The sequence below is a fragment of the Setaria viridis genome, chromosome 7, assembly GCF_005286985.2.
Source record: "Setaria viridis chromosome 7, Setaria_viridis_v4.0, whole genome shotgun sequence".
NCBI lineage: Eukaryota > Viridiplantae > Streptophyta > Magnoliopsida > Poales > Poaceae > Setaria > Setaria viridis.
The window spans coordinates 12,186,097-12,204,871 of record NC_048269.2 but is presented as its reverse complement, the minus strand read 5'-3'; the positions used below and the strand labels follow the sequence as shown (position 1 = coordinate 12,204,871).

At 44.7% G+C, this 18,775-nt stretch overlaps 2 protein-coding genes across 6 annotated transcripts; one reads left to right on the top strand and one right to left on the bottom strand.

Moving 5' to 3' along the window:
- The first annotated feature begins 6,966 nt into the window (after positions 1 to 6,966).
- Positions 6,967 to 14,736, top strand: LOC117863192 (uncharacterized). Of its 4 annotated transcripts, XR_004642159.2 has the most exons (5): positions 6,967 to 7,268; positions 9,314 to 10,921; positions 13,677 to 13,799; positions 13,890 to 13,996; positions 14,497 to 14,736. XR_004642159.2 is itself a non-coding variant. In XM_034746808.2 (2 exons), the coding sequence occupies exon 2, from the start codon at positions 9,437 to 9,439 to the stop codon at positions 10,610 to 10,612; it is 1,176 nt and encodes a 391-aa protein (XP_034602699.1). In that variant the 5' UTR covers positions 6,967 to 7,268; positions 9,314 to 9,436; the 3' UTR covers positions 10,613 to 11,261. The 4 variants fall into 4 exon arrangements, 1 of the variants encoding a protein (XP_034602699.1); XR_004642158.2 differs by lacking the exon at positions 14,497 to 14,736 and having other exon boundaries at positions 13,890 to 14,200; XR_004642160.2 differs by lacking the exon at positions 14,497 to 14,736 and having other exon boundaries at positions 13,633 to 13,799; positions 13,890 to 14,200.
- Positions 14,737 to 15,395: 659 nt separating this feature from the next.
- Positions 15,396 to 17,996, bottom strand: LOC117863193 (uncharacterized). Of its 2 annotated transcripts, none has more exons than XM_034746809.2 (2): positions 17,713 to 17,996; positions 15,396 to 16,802 (listed from the first exon to the last, which is right to left on the bottom strand). In XM_034746809.2, the coding sequence occupies exon 2, from the start codon at positions 16,771 to 16,773 to the stop codon at positions 15,643 to 15,645; it is 1,131 nt and encodes a 376-aa protein (XP_034602700.1). In that variant the 5' UTR covers positions 16,774 to 16,802; positions 17,713 to 17,996; the 3' UTR covers positions 15,396 to 15,642. The 2 variants fall into 2 exon arrangements, with proteins under 2 accessions (XP_034602700.1, XP_034602701.1); XM_034746810.2 differs by lacking the exon at positions 17,713 to 17,996 and adding an exon at positions 16,898 to 17,675.
- Positions 17,997 to 18,775: the final 779 nt, after the last annotated feature.

Below are 18,775 nucleotides of genomic sequence, written 5' to 3'. Positions count from 1 at the left end.
GCCTTGGGATCAACATTTAGTGAATGCTCAATTGGTTCCTTGGGCACACTGGGCATGTCAGCTGGCTTTCAAGCGAAGATATCGTGGTTAGCCCGAAGAAAACTGATGAGCGCGATTTCCGATTTAGGGTCTAACACTGTTCCAGTTAGAGCTGTCTTGGATGGGTCACCAGTCTAGAGATCAATAGTTTTGAAGTCTTTCTCACTTGCTGGTTTGACTTTTGTTGATCCCGACTTGTTTTCTGGAATTTCGAGTTCCGTGGGATTAAGTTTCTTTGAAGCCGAGAAGACTTGTTCCATGGGGCTAGGTGCTTGAGAGGTTGATGCGATTTCCACAGCTTCAGTGTCGCACTCATATGATCGCCTTAAGTCTCCACGTAGCGTTAACTCTCCCTTAGGTCTTGGCATCTTGAGTACCAAGTAGACGTAATATGGTATAGCCATAAACTTGGCTAGGGCTGGCCTCCCGAGTATGGCATGGTAAGAAGTTTCGAAGTCGACGACTTCGAATCTGATATACTCGATTCGGTAATGTTCCTTAGTGCCGAAAGTTACTGGTAGGACAACTTGACCTAGCAGTATGGCTGCATTTCCTGGGACAATCTCGTAAAATTGTGAGCCCGTTGGAGTGAGCATGTTTGTGATGTCAAGGCACATTTTTCTTAATGTTTTGGCGAAGATGACGTTGAGTCCGCTTCCACCATCAATGAGTACTTTGGTCAATCTTGAGCCTGCAACAACAGGGTTGAGTACTAGAGGGAATCGGCCTGGTTCTGAGAAACTTGTCCACTGATCCTTTCTGCTGAAAGTTATGGGTACCTCAGACCATTTGAATGGTGTGGGAGCTGCTGGCTCGATGGCCATAATTTCTCTAAGTACTAGCTTGTTGGATCGCTTAGATGCGGTACCCAAGATTCCGCTAAAAATGACGTTGACTGCCTTGGAGGCGGTCTGGAATTCTCCTTCGCCTTCTTCATCCTTATTGATTTTGCCTTTGCCCTTATCCTTTTTCTGACTATAGTCTTCGGGAGGTGGTGGTGTGGGTAGATCTTGCATTACTCGACACATGCTGTAGCAATCTATCACTGAATGTTTGCTGTTTGGATGCCATGGGCATTGCTTCTTGAGTAACTCGGTGAAGGTGGGTCCCTCATCGTGTTTGCGAGACCCTTTCTTCCCTGAGTTGGTCATAGTAGCAACAGTGTTGTCGGGTTTGCGCTTGCGGCTTGGATTAGCCGAGTAGTTGTTTCGAGTATCAATATTTCGGTTTCTGTCTTGTTCATGACTATTGTTATTGTTGTCACGACCGCGGTTGCGATGGGAGCCAAATCGCTCACACTCTTTATCTTCTTCGTCTGCCCATTGTTGTACCACGACTTTGAGATCTTTGATGGTGACTGGACAACGTCTGCTTAAGTCTTGGTATGTTCGACGATCGTAGAGCCCATTTTGAAAGCACTCAATGATATCTATTTCTGAGATGTCGACTATTGTAGCCTTCTTTTCGAAAAATCGGCGCAGGTAGTCGTAGAGTGCCTAGCCTTCTTTCTGTTTAACTTGACTCAGATCGATTTTATTGCCTAGTTGGGACATGGAGCCCGCGTAATTATTGGTAAAAGCCTTTGTCAAATCTTCCCAAGAGTCAATGGTTCTAGGCTTAAGTGATTTAAGCCATGTTAATGGCGCGGGTTCCATGCATATTGGAAAATGGATGACCTTTGTATCGTTGTTGCCTCCGGCTGCCTGAACAGCCAGTGAGTAGCACCGTAGCCATTGAACTGGGTCTTGCTTGCCATCATACTTGGTGATTCCTGTTGGCTTGAACTTCTCGAGTAGCCTAGTCCTCATTACCCACGTGGTGAAAGCAGGAAAATGGTTATAGTTGTTGACTTCGCGTTCGCGTTCGCGACGGCTATTGATTACTTCCCTTAGATTACTAAAAATTGACGCTTCGCGATCCTTTCTACAATGGCGAGGGCTTTTCGCAGAATTGGTGCAGCTAGCATCTCCAGCGTCCTTATTTCATCCTGGGGCCTTGCGTTCATTTTGTCCCTATCTATGTTGCCTTAGTTGGTTGACTACCTCATTGCTTTTTCTTTGAGCCTCTCGATGGCTAGCGTGGACCGCGACATCTCTGCTGCCGTCTTGATGGGCCGAGTTGTGAGGAATAGATGGGATTGGGGATTCTTTATCGAGTAGTTTGTAAGCTTGCTCTGCAAGTTTCACAATTAACCTGTTGCCTCGCTGCGCGAGTTGAGCTGTTAATTCGTTGTCTCTGTCATGAGGTATGAGAGTTGATATAAGATTGATTGAGACAATTGCTGCGAGTGGAGTGTTGTGTTCTTGGGCTTGCACTGCGTCGAATGCTCTTTCGAGGTTCATGATAGGGATGTTTGCAGCTAGTAGTCGGCAATGTTCAGCCTGAGTAACATTGTGTGCCCTTCTTTGATTTCTCTATTCAGAAGTTTTGTCCTGCGGGGCGTTAGCTGATGACTCATCTTCTGAAACGTCATCGAGTTGTGCTATCCGTTGAGGAGTTCTCTGTTGGCTGGTACCCACGTCATTGTTTTGTGTGATGACGAAAATTTCCCTGTCTAGGTAGTAGCTTCCAGAGCTTGATGTTGCAATCTCTGTAGTGCTTTCTTCGCGGTTTGAAGTAAGCGGGACACCTTCTTGATACGGGAGGTTGTCTATGTGAGCGACAAGTCGCGACTCGTAATCATAGGCGAGGAAGGATGGCTTCATCCCCAACCAATAAACGAATCTGCTTTGCGGGGTTGAAGTAACTACCAAGCCTTGAGCTGGGCCTGATAATGAAATTTCTTGGATGTAGTTCGAGTCGTAGTCACAGTCTTTGAGTGATCCGAGTTTGGATTGGGCTCGAGTGAGGAATCCTTGGTGGACTATGGCTGTGTTGCGAAGTCCATACGGGAATCAACTTCGAGCTGAAGTCGACTTGCAGGATGACTTGCGTGTTAGCCTATGCGGGCTAGTCCAAGTCAAGGTCGAGTCCGAGCCGTAGTTGAACGCGTTGTTGTTGACGTTGAAAAATTGGTTTTTCTTGGCGAAATTTTTTGTTTCTTGCTGAAAAAAGCCTTCGTCGAGATGTTCCTTCTCCTATTTGCCAATGATGCGTCGCTGAAACGATCCAGGGCCGTCGGCGATGCAAAGCCAGGATCCGAAGATAAAGGTTGCGCCTGCCTCAAAGGTAAAAGCAGGCTTGACAATGACTGATGCCATCGATCTCGCGCGGAGAAACTCGGCGACTTCCCCTACCTGGCGCACCATCTATCGGTGTTTTAGACCGGCAACCCGCCTAGGGTGTACCCTAGGTGGTCTTTTATGCGGTGGGTGTCGTCGAGAATCAAGAAGTCGATAATGACGCAAGGAACACGATTTAGACAGGTTCGGGCTGCTAGATCGTGTAATACCCTACGTCCTGTGTGTTGGTTGTATTGAACTTCTTAGCTATCGTTTTGAGGGGGTCCCTGCCCGCCCTTATATAGTCGGGGGAGTAGGGTTATAGGGTGGAGTCTTAGTCGAATATGGTTACAGAGTTCTACTCCTAATCGGTAGAGTAGTTTCCTTGTCTATTCCGACTACTCTTCAGGAGTCTGTGGAGGCTACGTTACCCTGCGGTGTAGCCTCCCATATCCTTATCTCGTCCGAGTACATCCATGAGTGGGCCGTACAAGGCCTACTCGTGGGCTTGGGGATGTATGCCCGACACCTACCGATACATGAGAGAATTCATGATACGCGTTGAGGGGCACATCTTGTGTTCATGGAAGTACTCATAGATACAAGACCAATACTTGTTATCTTTTTGATCTTTTCCTACAACCGGATCCAAGCTTACATTCAGCTACCCTGTCACTGAAATTCTTGGATCTCTTATGGTTTGGTCTCGCAGAGGGAGCTGCTGGAACGACTTTAATTGCATGTGACTGTTGGTCAGCATATATGTTGCTATAATTATCAAAATCCTCTTAATTGGTTTCATCCATCATCATGTTGGAAAAATATACATTTCCTGCAAGCATTTAATAACTGATAAGTTTTCTATCAAAGCTCAACGAATAGATATGACCCTGTGACAGAACACATAGAGCAGTAGTAATCATCCACTTAAGGCCAAACAGAGACCTATCTGCAGAAGAACAAGTTAAATCTTCAGACACTGATAACCTGCAAGCCACAAAACCTAAACAAGCAAATTATATGAACTGGAGTCTAGCAGCACTGGAGCTGAAGGTGTACCAGGCTTTGCTATAGGCATTCCATAACTTAGAAACCATTATTTTGGCTTTAGTTTCTGTACAATGTAACTGTGGTGTCCCATATAGTCTGTACTGATGTTCTAACTTAATTCTTTCAACACACTGGAAGCAGCCATTCTGCTCCCCATAGAAAAACACATTGATAGACCTCATTGGTTCAGTTCCAGGACACTTCACATGTCATCAAGCTCAACACCCTAAGTTGCGCCGTGGACAGATGCTATTGAGCATGAGCTGCACTGATACAATTCATCTAGAAAATAAAATGATTTAAATATTTCAAGGTGTTAAAATTGGACCCCTATAAAGCAGAATAGCAGCACAGGCTGCAGCATAAGCATTTGCAATACCGGGAACAGAGTTCTCATGACAGTAGATGAACTACAGTGGTTTTATTTCCAGAAGAGATATGTTCTCTATATATGACAAACTAATTTCCACAATCAGATAATCTTTGGCGGTCAAGTTAAGATACCCGTATAGAAGTGATATATTCTGTGGAAACTCAACAACCCAAATTAGTACTCCAACATGTGAAGTCTTCTCGCTCGTTACCTGCCATTTATTTCAGCAACCAGCATCCCATTCCCTTAAAACTAAACAGAACCATCTAGAGTACCTGGCAGAGGTCCATTGAACCAAAACAACAATTTTTAGAAATCAAGAATATATTGTTGGCCACAACACTTGGTTTATTGTTCTGTTTGGTCCACACATAATCAGTACAGAGATGCAGAATTATAACTCAGGTTGACGATAATGAGCAGCCTGTTTTCAGTCAATAGTAGGTAGTAACAATTCTAATCAAAGTGCTCTTGCATGAAAAACAATCCAAACTGAAAAAGGTTTAAATAGGCACTATTTTCAGATAAGAAAGCAATCAACATGACAAGAATAATTACATCACTGCAAATAGGCTAAACACCAAATTCTAGCGTAGCTTGACATTAATTCACGCCAAATTAAGATGTATGACTTAGGTCCCGTTTGGATACTCGCTGCTAAAGTTTAGCACCTATCACATCGGATGTTTGGATGCTAATTAGGAGTATTAAACATAGGCTAATTACAAAACTAATTGCACAGATGGAGTCTAATTCACGAGACGAATCTATTAAGCCTAATTAGTTCATGATTTGACAATGTGGTGCTACAATAACCATTTGCTAATGATGGATTAATTAGGCTTAATAGATTCGTCTCGCGAATTAGCACAGGGTTCTACAATTAGTTTTATAATTAGCTCATGTCTAGTCCTCCTAATTAGCATCCGAACATCCGATGCGACACTGCTAAAATTTAGCACCTAGTATCCAAACACCCCCCAGTCGGTTGGCTTTAGAATCTTCAAGTCCACGTACTACCTCTTCTACTTCTGAAAGGTCACCAAATCTGATATGCTAAGTTGGGCATCCTTTATGACTATAAACATGTCTTATTTTATACTTGTACAGAAGAGACTTCCATGCTTCTCAGAGTTGAAACACATCATGTTTAACTTCCTTTTCTAAAGGAAACAAACCATTATCATCTAGGATCTTCAATGATTTATCAAGCATCCTCCCTATCTACTTATCTATTCTGAATTTTTTATCAGCATATGTGGCTTCTTCAGACTAGTCAATTGGGCCAATTTCATGTACAGAGCACTGCACATTAGCAAAATTAACTCAAATCTTTACGGAAACCAAGGATCCAAGAACAAAACGTGAATTTGATTGACGAATTAGGGTAATAGATTATGAGAACCATACCATTCAAAAAAGAGTTGCTGTTGGTCATGTGCTCAAAGGATGCCGAGGGGGCGTCGCTGCTAGGATACTGCTCCACAGGGGATCATCATCATTGCCAGCAAGGCCTGCCATCGGAGGACACGATGGTCGTCGACCCTGTCCTTCACTTCGCATCTCACCTCCATCGATCTGGCCAAGGTACTCACCGCCAACAAACTGGAAATCTTGGACACCACCGTTCCATTAGGCGTTGGGGCCGCCAACGGCCATGACCTGGCGCATCTTCTACCTGCCGCACCGATCTTGCCCTTGCCAGATGGGACCACTTGACATTCGCGGCTCCTTCTGCAGGCCTCTTGCGTCGCCGCCGCTCGGGAAATGAGTTGCCGCCGCTGCCCGGGAAAGGAGCAGCCGCTGTCGCCGCTCGAGAAAGGAGCAGCCGCCGCTGCTTGGGAAAAGAGCTGCTGCCGCTGCTCGGGAAAGGAATGGCGCGCGTGAAAAAATAGCGCGAATGGCAGGTGCGGGCTCGCAGGGGCGGATTGGGGGAGGAGAAGCGCCGCTCAAATTTGCGAGCGGAATAGCTCTCGATGCGGACGGAGGCAAATTTGCAGTAGGTTTGAGGACCTGTTCGAGCAACTTTTTTTTCCTATTTTCTCCTAATTAAGGTTTTAGAGGTAATTTAAGGGAAGTCTTGAAGTTGCTCTTAGTCAGCTTCTTAACGGTGTCCAAAACTTTCTTTGGAGCATGTGGATGCGCTTGTTACTTGTAATACTGGAGATATATGTGAGGTGTACGTCAGTTGTTTACACTTAGTCGACATAAATTAGAGGTAGCAAAACAAAAATAAGGCAGCAAAAATCGAAGAAAAAAAAAGAAGAGATTGCAGCAAGTGAGAAGGGAGGGCGAGTCAGAGTGAACAAGTACAACGACATCGGGACCGAGACGGAACGGAGAACGGCCGCAGCACAACACCAAGCCCAACCCAACAGCAGCCAGCAAACTCTCGCACCACCACCACCTCCCTCCTCCTCCGACGCAGCGGCAGGCCTGCAGCCGCCGGCGCCGGCGCCGTCCCGGACCACCCGAGCCCCCGCCGTCCCTACTCGGCAAGCGGAGCGTCCCGCGATAGCCCGCCTCGGCGGCCCCTCGCGACAGCTGCAGCAGCGCGTGGAGCCTGACGGGAGCTGCAGCAGGCCCCGATCGCTCCCGCCACCCTCCGCCTCGCCCGCGTCCGCGCGCGCGCAGAAGAAGCAAAGGTGAGAGCTTCCTGCCTCCGTCCCAATTACCCCTGCCTTGATCCGCCCCCACGCGCGGCGCGACCACGGCCGGCAATGGCGGGCCAACGGCCAATGGCGGCTGCGCCGCTCGCCGGTGTGGCGTCCGCCTCACTATTCGGGCGCCGGGAGCTCGAATTCGGGTGCGGAAACTTCGGTTCGGATCGGAATTGGGGGTGACCCGGACTGGATCAGAGGGGGCGAGCTGGGGATTGGGGAGTTTGAGCTCTGCGTCGTTGTCGTGGCAAGGTTTGGTGCTGCGATGGAAGCTATGATGCGGGTTCTTTATTTCCCTCTGTTTGATCGATGGGTGCTTGCTGTGTGCATGGATTCGAGCTTGGGAGTTTGAATTTCGTGCGAAACCCTAGCGTCTATTGTCTCTTTGATTCAGGTGATTTGGATGGGATCAGCAAAGCTTGGGTTCGTCGGAATTTGAGATATGATTTAATTTGCAGCACTGTGCTGTTCAAAATTTGGTCGCTCTAGAGCTTGCTGTTTGGGTTTTCTTTTTAGTGGGTATTTGGATGTTCTTTTTTTCTCCCCCTTTGAACTTTGATGATTTTGTAGGACCAGACTTTACCTAGGTTTGCTTCATGCAGCAGATGGCAGCATTTTTTTTTCTTTTTAGATTCTGGATTAGAATGTTCTTGGTTATCTATAGTTTGGTTCTGTTTAACCCAGGAAATCTAAGCTTACAAGTGTGAATTTTGTGCATTTGTGAATAAAGGCAGCTTTGGTCACATCAGCGAAGCATGCGTTATTCTGTTTTAGGTTCAATTTCAGAGTTGCTCTCCTTTTAGTTTTGAGTTGACCTTGGCATGCTATTTTAATGGAATCGATAGTGGGAGTCTGTTTGTATGTGATTGATTGTCTCGATGGCTTTGATACCCATTCCTTCGAAATGCAGTGCCTTTGTTTCCTGTAGTTTCTCTTATTGTATCTTGTTTTGCTGTTTTAAGCTCTTAGCATCTAACTCCCTTTGTTTTAAAATATTTGATGTTTAGGACAAGCTAATTAGCATGTATTTAAAATGGAGGGAGTATTTTGTAGTGGAGTTTCTATGTTGGTCTCATTTTGTCAAAAACGATGTCTTTCTCTGAGTGCAAAGTTCATATTTTGTAAGGAAAATGCTGCAGTAACTTGGCTGTTCGCCTGTTCTAACTAAAGATTATTTGAAAATGTGCCACCAGTCATGACTTCTTTTGATCTCCAAGCATGTCAATAGCATTGTCTTTGATTCCATATTATTGGTTTAGTGGGTGTTTTAGGTCTTACGAATGGGTCACAAACAACCAAAGGTTTTTAATATCCTGCAAAATTTCCTGAAGTAGCTTTAGATGTTACCAAATGATACAGTAGGCCTCCAATACATACTGCTGGAGGTGTGGACTATATAATATGTTAGCAAATAAAGATTCCTGTCATAGCATTGATATATTGACATTCTGTATGAAGCATATTTTTAGTTGGCCAGCAGTTGGACCTGTCAAAAGCCTAATGTCCCACTGGAGAAAAAACAGTTTGTGGCAACCTATGCATTTAGAGTAATCAAGTAGGCCATTTTGCTCCTATATTAGATTAATGTTATTGGCAATTGTAATCATATTTTACTGATTTGTATATGGAGGTCAGGTAGCGGGTTTTCTCTTTTCTTTCCCACTTTTATTTGATCATTCGTCCGCTCAAAGTCCTTGCTATCTACATTTGTGCAAGCTATATTGCCTGTATTGTACTGTAAAAGTTTGTATCACTACGGCTTCTTTGGTTTTATGGATAGAGATTAGGATAGGGGGTGGGCTAATCCTAATCCTCAATCGCTTCCTATCGAGGGTTATTTGTCCCACACTCACCTCATATCTCAATACCAATTAGATCCTCCAAACACATCTTTAGTATTTTATTAGCTGGAGAGACTGATTAATTGTTCTTGGGTAAGCTGGCTACAGGTGGCATTGTTTTTTTCCATACTTTTGTTGTTACTTTACATTGGTTATTATGTTGTTGAATCAGATATTTGCTCATTGCAGAGACATTTCAAGTTTGGCAGTGTAGTATCAGATTTCAAATTGGAAATTAAAGTTTCTACTGGGCATTTTGTGGGATTCTCTTTGTGGCTCAGCTGTATTTATATGGAATCACTTGCCTGAGAAATGCCGTCCTCTACACCACCATCAGTGCAACCAGCACCAAGCGTTCAACCAGTACCATCATCTGCAGGACAGAGTACACGTATTGATGTTCGTGAGATCAAGTCCAAGATTTTTAAAAGGATTGGGCCCGAACGAGCAAGAAAGTACTTTCAGCACCTAGAGAGGTTCTTATCTTCAAGACTGAGCAAAAATGAATTTGAAAAGCTGTGCCTTGTGGCACTTGGCCATGAGAATCTCCCATTGCATAACCACCTCATACGTTCTATCCTACACAATGCCAGTAGAGCATGTGGCCCACCTGTAATTAATGATCCTAAGTTGGTCAGAGGTGCCACCCCATCTGGCCATGCATTTGTTCCTCCTGTCTGGGACAACGGTAGTGCTTTGAACCAGAATGTCAAAGAGAACAAACCATCAAGCAGAAGGGAAAATGCATTAACCCAAAAGTCATCACTGAACCATTGTGCGACTATTCAGGAGAATGGTGTTCATCATTTGAGTGATCTGAAGAGATGTACACAAGTTCAAAAAGGTGAACATGTGGAACCGCTTATCAAGCGACCGCGTCTGGAGAAGGAACCATTCAGTTTACACTCCCTGCATAGCAATGGATCTGCTCTGCCTTCAGGAGAGAACCTGGGACGAGAAATTATACACCAATCCCAAGGTCCAGTTCAAGCCCCACTTGGCATTCAGTTACGTCCTGGTAGTTTTGCTGGGTTCCAAAAACCCTCAGCCCTTGCTTCTATCAGTTCAAAGGATACCTCTGATACTTGTATTGAATTTGGTGAACTATGTGATACTTTGTCGGTGAAGAAGAGGATGGACAAAATAGCAGAATCAGAAGGGTTGGAAGGGGTGTCAATAGAGTGTGCCAATTTGTTGAATAATGGTATAGATGTTTTCATTAAGCAGTTGATTGGACCTTGCGTTGAATTAGTAACAGCAAGGTCTCAACTTGGCAAACTAAGAAATGAGGCATTGAAGCAGCAACTTCGCCGAAAACTAATAAATGGTGTGTCACTGCAAAATCATATTCCTGGGCAAGGTGGTATTATACCTCCAGAGACAAATTCCATCTCCATGCAGGACTTAAAGGCAGTGATGGAGTTAAACCCTTGCTTGCTTGGGGTTAATGCATCACTGCTACTTGAAAAGATTAATTCATACGACTAGTTGGATGGAGCAGGTTGGAATGATCTCCTCACAAGGTTCTAGGATCTTGATGGCGTGTCTTGCTTCATGGCTGTTCTAGTCAGGCCACTAGGTGGAAAATGCTGATGAATTCTGTGTGCAGTGTCCTGATTGTTTGGCATCTCAGCTCCAGTGCAATTTTCCAGAATAAGCAAAGATCTGCTTATCCACTGGTGCTGCATTTTAGAACTATTCATTTCATGCACCTAAGCACCACTATTGCAAAAGTGCTTCAGCGAGAACTATGGTGCTGGCTAAACAAATTGAGGAGCCATATCACAGATTTGATCTGTAAGTTTACTGCACTAATATGTGCTTGTGCATTTCAACTTTTATATTTTTAGCATAGATATAGCAGTTCCTAGATTTTATTTGCACTCAGTTTTGTTTCAATGTCACTAGAAATAGAATTATTTATCAGGCGTATGTTGGCAACACTTTTAGTGTTGATGTATGAGTATATTTTCATCAGAATTGGTGGAAACAAGGACCAAACTGACAGTAGTTGTGTCAAACTATTAAGATACAACAGTTGTCTCTGAAAGATAAACAGTGGAAACACCCTTTTGTTAAATAGTTCCTTATACATTGGGCTCTTGGCCCTTATATGCTAATAATATTTTTTTCCATCTTTCGTGTTGTGGTACTGAAACATACAATTTCCATGTAGTTCTCTGCTATTTCTGAGACAAAGTAGTCATGTGGTATCAAGTATATTTTCTTCTTCCTCTTGAGTGCCATACTGCCATATGTTGTAGTCATGCTGGCATGTGTCTTGCATCATTTGCAGTTGGCATGAGGATATATTCCTTACTAAGGTGAAGATGTGTCTAAGTGGCCATTATTCTTTAGGAGCACTGCTAACCAATGGGATCCCATCAGAATGGGGTAGCAGCCAGCACCAGTTACAGAGAGGTTTTATTCAAAAAAGTTTTAAGTTTCCTAGAAGTTTTTATCCAAGTTTCCTAGAAGTTCCATCCAAGTCTAAGTTTCTGGGATTTGTTTTTGGTAGTTTTGAGGAGGTTCAGCCCTAAGCTTAAGGGATCCTGTTTTCTTCTTTACCTATCATAAAAGAAGCAAACTAATGAACACATTTTAAGGATGTAGAAACTGTTAATATAGTTGTATCAAATGAGGATAGGGTAAAAATTTCTGTGGAATAGGAGGGATTCACTTGAAAAGGGCATCATATAGGTCTGAATAGCTAAAATGAGTATAATAATAGTAAACTGTATATGTGATGGCTCTGTTTACATAAAAATTGTGAACTAAAGTATTTGTAGTGTGTGTCTTAACATTTTATAAATCAATATATTTGTTGTTTCACTGGCAAAATGTCAATGAAAACCACATTTATCAATGCAATATAGTGTGTGTGTGTGTTTTGGGGGGGGGGGGGGGGGGGGGGGGGGGGCAATGTGCATGTTGTCAATTGTGTTACAGTTACGTTAAAGTTACAGTAATATCTACACAGGTATTCATTATAGCCCACATTGTTTGTGCAAGTGCCACATCACATTGTCAGTTGAAAACTAAATATATTCTATGTATTAGGCTAATGTTCCTTAAGTCTAGAAATCGTTTCTTACAAGTCAGTGGGGTCATCCTATAAGAGACAAGTTTTATATCCGTTATGAATGATTCAACAATAATGAGTTAGTCTTATGCTTTCGTAAAATTCTTTCAGCAAATTCTATATCTCCCCATATCCAAAATCATTCAAGCCACTGTCTCACTTATTTGTGATCATTCCTCTGTGATTGCTATTCCTATCTGGTAGTTATCTCATTGCACACATGTTGACAAACAAATAAAAAGTTCAGAGTTGTCTTTGTTACGTATCTTGTTGGATTTCTGGCATGATATAATAGATCTGGGGATCTTAACACAATGTGATAGGCCTTGCAGTCTCTGGATGGTTTGATGACTATCCGGGACTCCAGGTTAAAAAGGTAGATCTTAATGTACCGTCACTGGTTCCTGCTAAGCAAATAGGAGGCAGTATCTTACGGGTTACACTATAACCTCAATCATTCTGAGGAACTTTTCAATCTCTTTGATGCAAATAGAGATGCAGGGAAACTGCATTGTGAACTTGTCTGAAGTTTACATTGAATTTTTTTCTGTAATGATCTTTTGATCATTGGAAAAAAAACGAAGTTGGTAGGTAGATAAGAAATAGATCTAGAGGGGAAGGAGATCTATATCTGAATGATTGCAATACATCTCATTATATAGATGTGCTAACAATTATAATTAGTCGATCTAAACAATTCATTCCTGGCAAATAGAGGAGATACCAAAACAATCTCATATATTTTGAGTTGATAACCTCGTTAATCCTTGTCATTGGGCCAATTGTCAGTGTCATTGCCTTTATGAGTTAATATTGCCATTCATTGTAGTGCATGACAAAGCTACTGTAAGCACTCATGCTTAGGTTACTATCGTGCAGAGAACAGTGAGTCTCACAATGACATTTTGTTGCTTAGTTCAATGATTTATTGTCATGGCAGAATGCATGTTAGTAAGCTGAATTGCTAACCCTGAACATTCAGTATCTTTGATATGCAAATGCTTTGGTACAAAAAAGGTAGTTCTGGACCTAGTTCTTCCTCAAAGGATGATAGGACTAATAAAAGGAGAGCACATACGAAAGTTTCCCTTTCCATATTGTTCATGGAGGTGCTATTTTCTTTTTCCTACTTGTCTTCACTACCCTTTTCTCCTTCTATTGGGATGAAAAATGAGTAGCAGAAATTATATCTGGAGTATTACCACTTAAGTAAAATGTACGCTTGAGGTTGGAGCTATTTGTTTGTGCATGATTTGGTTAAAGCTCACTTGATAAGTTGAGGACATTTATAGGTTATGTCATAGTAAGTCCTTGTATTCATGCCCTCAGCTTGCTTCATGTTCTGTACAATATACTGAGTTTTTTCCAGTGTTATTTGGTACTCGTGAAGCTTTATATGTTTGTCAATATTCTGCCAAGCTTCCAGGGGTTATATGCTGATGATAGAAGTCTGTAAATGGTTATCTCCAGGATTGAGTCACGGCCTACCACCTCATCTGCTGCCTGCAGATAACCTGCTGCAAGTGATACAAAGATAGGATAGTGTGAGATAAAAGCCTGGTGGCTCTTTCTCCGCTGTTTGCAAACGATTTGGTAGGCTTGTCATCTCATGACAGAATTTTTTAGCTTTTGGTTTATTAGGAACCCTGAACTGACAGATAGTGGAAATTTTGCATAATGCAGTTCATAATCACAGTTTACTGGGAAACTTTCCCGCCTTCAGGCATTCACTTACGGAAGTGCAATAATGCAACAAGCCACTCCGCTGGTTTATCCATGTTGACTAATGTGTAAGCACTCATAGCTTTGTACAATGAAATCAAATCTACATTTGTGAAAAACCACTCATATGCAGTGTTGGCTTTACCAAATTTTGCACATATTTTTTACCCGGTGTATTCGTTGTGCCAAGTTCTATGATGGGGCATCTCAATTCTTTCTGACTGCTGTTGATATAAATTATAGTGCAATAAAATTTGTGAAGTTCTTATCAACATCCATTGTTTGATTACAATAGAATGGAATATATGCTTCTAAATTCCATCAAGGTGACTGCTGACAGAAGTCTCTTGCTGCATTGCATAGCTTCAGCCTATCTTCCCAGTGAAGCATAGGCAACATCCCCAGTGACAACTCTACCGATTGAAACATGAGACTCCAATTTGTGCCCGGCACGGACACACGAGGGTTGTGTATATACGGGTTTCGTAGCTGAGGATGGTCTGAAAATGGACTTTCAGGATGATCGATTTGGTAGCTACCAACCATTTTCCATTGTTGATTCTAGCAGAACTGGAGATCAGGGGTAGCATCCACCGTCCAGTACGCAGGCTTTGCGAAAGAGCAGCAAGGTTTTGTGCGCATCTACAGGTCGAGCACGGTGACATGTAAGCTGTGGCTGGAGATCCAAACAGAGGGCCGGCCGCCTCTGGTGGCGCTGATCCAGTTCCAACATGTTACTCTTGTCGCTCAAACGGAACTGAATTGACATGGTTTTTTTAATGAAAAAGTTAAAAGTATTTTTCTTAAAGAGTAGACAGGTTAACATGATAGACTAATTCACAAATAAGCTCCTCCATGCTAGGCTGCTAGCAGTAGTTCAGACTGGTAGTTTTCTTGGCTTGCACCGTCGTAATTGCTTTGACAAAGTCGTCCTCATGTGTCACCTGCAAAAATGATTCATGGTAGTTTATATATGTTTCCCAAAAATATTCAGCAGTGTGTAGGTAAATAGGGAGAGTACTCCTAAACTAAATGGATTCACTTTTACATGATAATTGAGTTACTGCGTAATGTAAAGGCAGCAGCTATTTTCCATCCCACGGAGTTCAGATGCCACGTCAAAATAAAATCTCCTTCCACGGCTGTGAGCAGAAAACTTTTATAGCACACGTACTTGAAGCAATCAATTCAAGAGCAGAACATGGCAATTGAAGGTTTCAAAAAAAAAAAAAGAGCATGGCAATTGAAACTTTTCCAGCTTACACTTATTCCAACCACCAATGGAACTGTTCTTTTTAAGAAACATACATTTAGCAGAATGCATATGCATTTGACGGACCATATGATTTTTTTTTAATTTTTTACAAGTTTTAAGCACAGAACCCTCCGCCATCTGACGTTATCTGATATATATATCAGCATTCAGCAATCAGCACCGGTAATATCCTGACACAATAATGGAGCATATTTTGCAAGATAACAAAAAAGAATGCATATATGAATATTCCTCACAGGATCCAAATGTTCTCTGGAATAAACACCATCATTTAATTCAACTCTACATCAATAAAAGCAAAGATCATCCAGGAAAAAGATTGAGTACAACGAACCAAGGAAATCACCATATAAACACTCAGCTCCAGGGATCACATATATATTCATGACATGATGTACTCAACATTGAGGACACAACGGATCCGACGAGAAAGTAGCACTATTCCTTGAATGACAAGACCGTCTCAAAGGCCCCCACAAGCGCCTTCACCCTGCTCTTCCTCTCCTCCAGTAGCTTACTTTTGGTTTCCTCAATCACCTCATTGCTCCTGGGATCATGCTTCCTCCATGCCTGAGCCACTTCAGTCCTTGGCGCTGCCCTGTCTGCTCTTTGGTCAGCCACCTTCTCAACAAGCCCACATTCATATATAGTTTTGATGCTGCCATTGGCATCTTGCCCTCCATTATGCAACTCATTGGCGCCTGCTTTCTCTACAGAGAGGTGTCCCTTGGAGTCCTCCGCATTTTTGACTTGTTCTGGTTGATTGGAAGATGGTTCATGCTGATCAGGTACAGTCACGTCCATGGATTTCGGATCAACTGGATCAGGGTGCTCCTCGTGCAAATGCTCTTCTATGGATGAGGCCTCAGTTTCCTTACACTGCATTGATGGATCCTTGTCTTTCTCCTTCCTGCTTGCAGATGGCCCCATTGCCTTCTGAGAAACACTTTTAGCCTTTGAGCTGGCAGTAGCACCATTAACAGCATCCAATCTCTTCTTTGCGGCTGCACCAGGAGAGCGTGCAGTGGACACCGGCTGGACTCTGTCTCCTCGAGCAGTACTTGGCGATGCCACTCTCTGGCTGCTGGGTTTCGGAGATGCCACCGCTTTGCAACTGTCAGCAGTAGGCCTTGGAGAGGCTTTACTCCTCAGCAAATTGGATGGCGATGCCTTAGGTGCAGTCTTGGCCATGTCCTTGAAGGAGTTGCTTGGCGGCACAGCAAGCGCTGGAGGTCGCTGCGAACTGGTGCTCACATTGTCGGATTTTGCCCTTGACAGGGTAGGCTTTGAGGCTGCACCGGGGAATGGCTGTGCCCTGCTGCCATGGATGGATGAGCCCATGGTCCGTGACCGGCCAGCGCTGGACAATGACGGACGCTGCACATCTGGGGAGCCAGAGGCTGCCACTGATGACGCCGAGGAGCCAAATTTGCGGTCCGGGGAGCTTGGGACCGACCGCGCCCGCCTAGCGCCATACCCGTACCCGGAGGACTCGCTGCTGGACGGCCTGAGGTTGGGTGACATCCTGCCTCTGCCGAGGTTTGGGGGGTCCTTCTTGGATGTCGCCATTGTTTCGCAGCTGCACCAGCTTAGATCAACTGCACACGAAATAACAAAACGCAAATCAAATCAGCAGGGCCTCAAGCTTTAAATTGCATAAACAGAATGAAGAAGCTGAAACGAATAGACAGACAACTAGTCAGATCTTGTTGGCACCACGAGGTCCCCGGTTGAGAGACAAGGCCGATGAAATGGAGAGCCGAGATGGTGCTCTTGGTGAGACATCAAGATCGGCGGCTCCAGCAAAAAGTGGAAAGAAACAAAGAGGCCCGAAAAAAGAATCCTATCCCAACGGATTTGGAGTTAAAATATGTGGCACAGGCTCCAATCCAACCCAACAACCCCCCTGATTCTTCCTTTTCTTTTTCGGAGCGTCCTCCGTACCAGCATTTCAACAAATATTCCCCACGAATAAAATACCTACGTAGAGACTAGAGAAATAGCCACTACGGACATCAAGAACTTATCGATTGCGCCTTCCAAGTGTGGCAGAAAACAAAAACGTGGCCAAACGAAATGAAGCCGAGATTCTCTTAGCAGCCGTACAGGATGGGAGGAGCAAGCGAAATGCCAGAAATCACGAATGAGCAGCAGCGTGGTGGTGATGATCCAAATCCGCATCTCGACAAATTCGAGAGGGAATTAGAGACGGCAGGCGCGGCGCAGGATTCAACAACCGAGCCCCGACGCCTTCCTTATTCTTTTGTACGATTTCCCATCGCCCCGTACGGCCACAATTACTGAATTCGATAGCAACGGACGAACATTCCCCGCGGCCACCACCACCAAACAGTGCGCCGCACCCATCTAGGTTCGAGAACCGCCCGTCCCGAGGCGCCGCGGCGCCGAACAGCGAGAAGAACCGCCCAATCGGCACCCATCGACGGCAGGGTGGTGGCCGAGAAGGAGAACCAGGCGAGAGAGAACAGGAGGCGTCGTCGTACGTACCTGGCGTGGCTGGCGGTGGGTCGTGGGGCGATCCGGGGAGGGGAAGCCGGGGAACGGCCAGGCTAGGCTAATCCGGGCCAGATGCGGGGGTGGCGGTGAGGGGAGAAGGAGAGAGGGGAGGGGAAGGAGAGGAAAGTCTCCATGGCCGGGCCACATTATATGCCGCGATTTGGACGGTAGCTAGCTGTGCGGTGGTGGCCGTGTGGGGGAGGGCCGGAGCGGGGATGGAGAGCGCGGGGCAGGACGGCACGGGAGTACGGGACGGGGGCGGCCGGCCCCCGTTGCGCTTGCTTGCGCGTCTCGTCTATAATTGTCAGGATCAGCAATGCATTTGCCATTCAGAAGCGCAGTTCGTCAGTTAAGTGCCAAAGGGAGAAGTCTGGCATCCTTGAGAACGGTTCAGCGACTTCGCCTCGACCGTCCATCTCGCAATGGAGGGCTAGCATCAAGTCTACCTTTTCACCCGCCTAACACTGTTACTTATCGGATACTAAACAGTGGTTTACTTCTTAAACATTTGCTTAAGTTAATCAGCCAGTCCATGCTATTTAGGACTTGGCATCCTGCTGTAATGGGTATTGAAGAACATTATCAGAACCCTAGTAGTTGGTAGAGTAGTAGTAGCTAGCGAATCATCGGTCTCCCAGGCGATTGTTGTGTAACTGGATCTCATTCAGTAAAGTAAGCAGCTACTATTCCTCGCCAATTTGGTTCTTGTTCTTCCCTTTTTCGTTCTGAATCTTGCGAATCGTCCTTCTTTTCCTTTCGGTGTTTGTCAACTCCTGACAATAATAGGACGGGAGGTGGCAGCCAGCCGGCAGCAAGCCGTAAGCGCAGAGGGCAGGGAGCCGGCCGGCCGGCCCGAGGAACAGGACGGACGGGGAGTGTTTGTTGGCTGGTGGTGTCGCGTCGCGTGTGCCCACCAGCGGCTGCGTGGTGTGTTGGGTTGGGACGGGGTGACGATGAATGGGCAAGTGGCTGCGAAGAAATCCTCTCCTTGGCTTTGGCTGCCACATGGATGGTGATGGATTTGCTTGCACGTGCTGGACCTCTGATGATGATG

What these genes read in the sequence shown, in the direction of transcription:
- LOC117863193 (XM_034746809.2), bottom strand. Translation starts at nt 16,773, where the DNA reads ATGGCGACATCCAAGAAGGACCCCCCAAACCTCGGCAGAGGCAGGATG.
- LOC117863192 (XM_034746808.2), top strand. Translation starts at nt 9,437, where the DNA reads ATGCCGTCCTCTACACCACCATCAGTGCAACCAGCACCAAGCGTTCAA.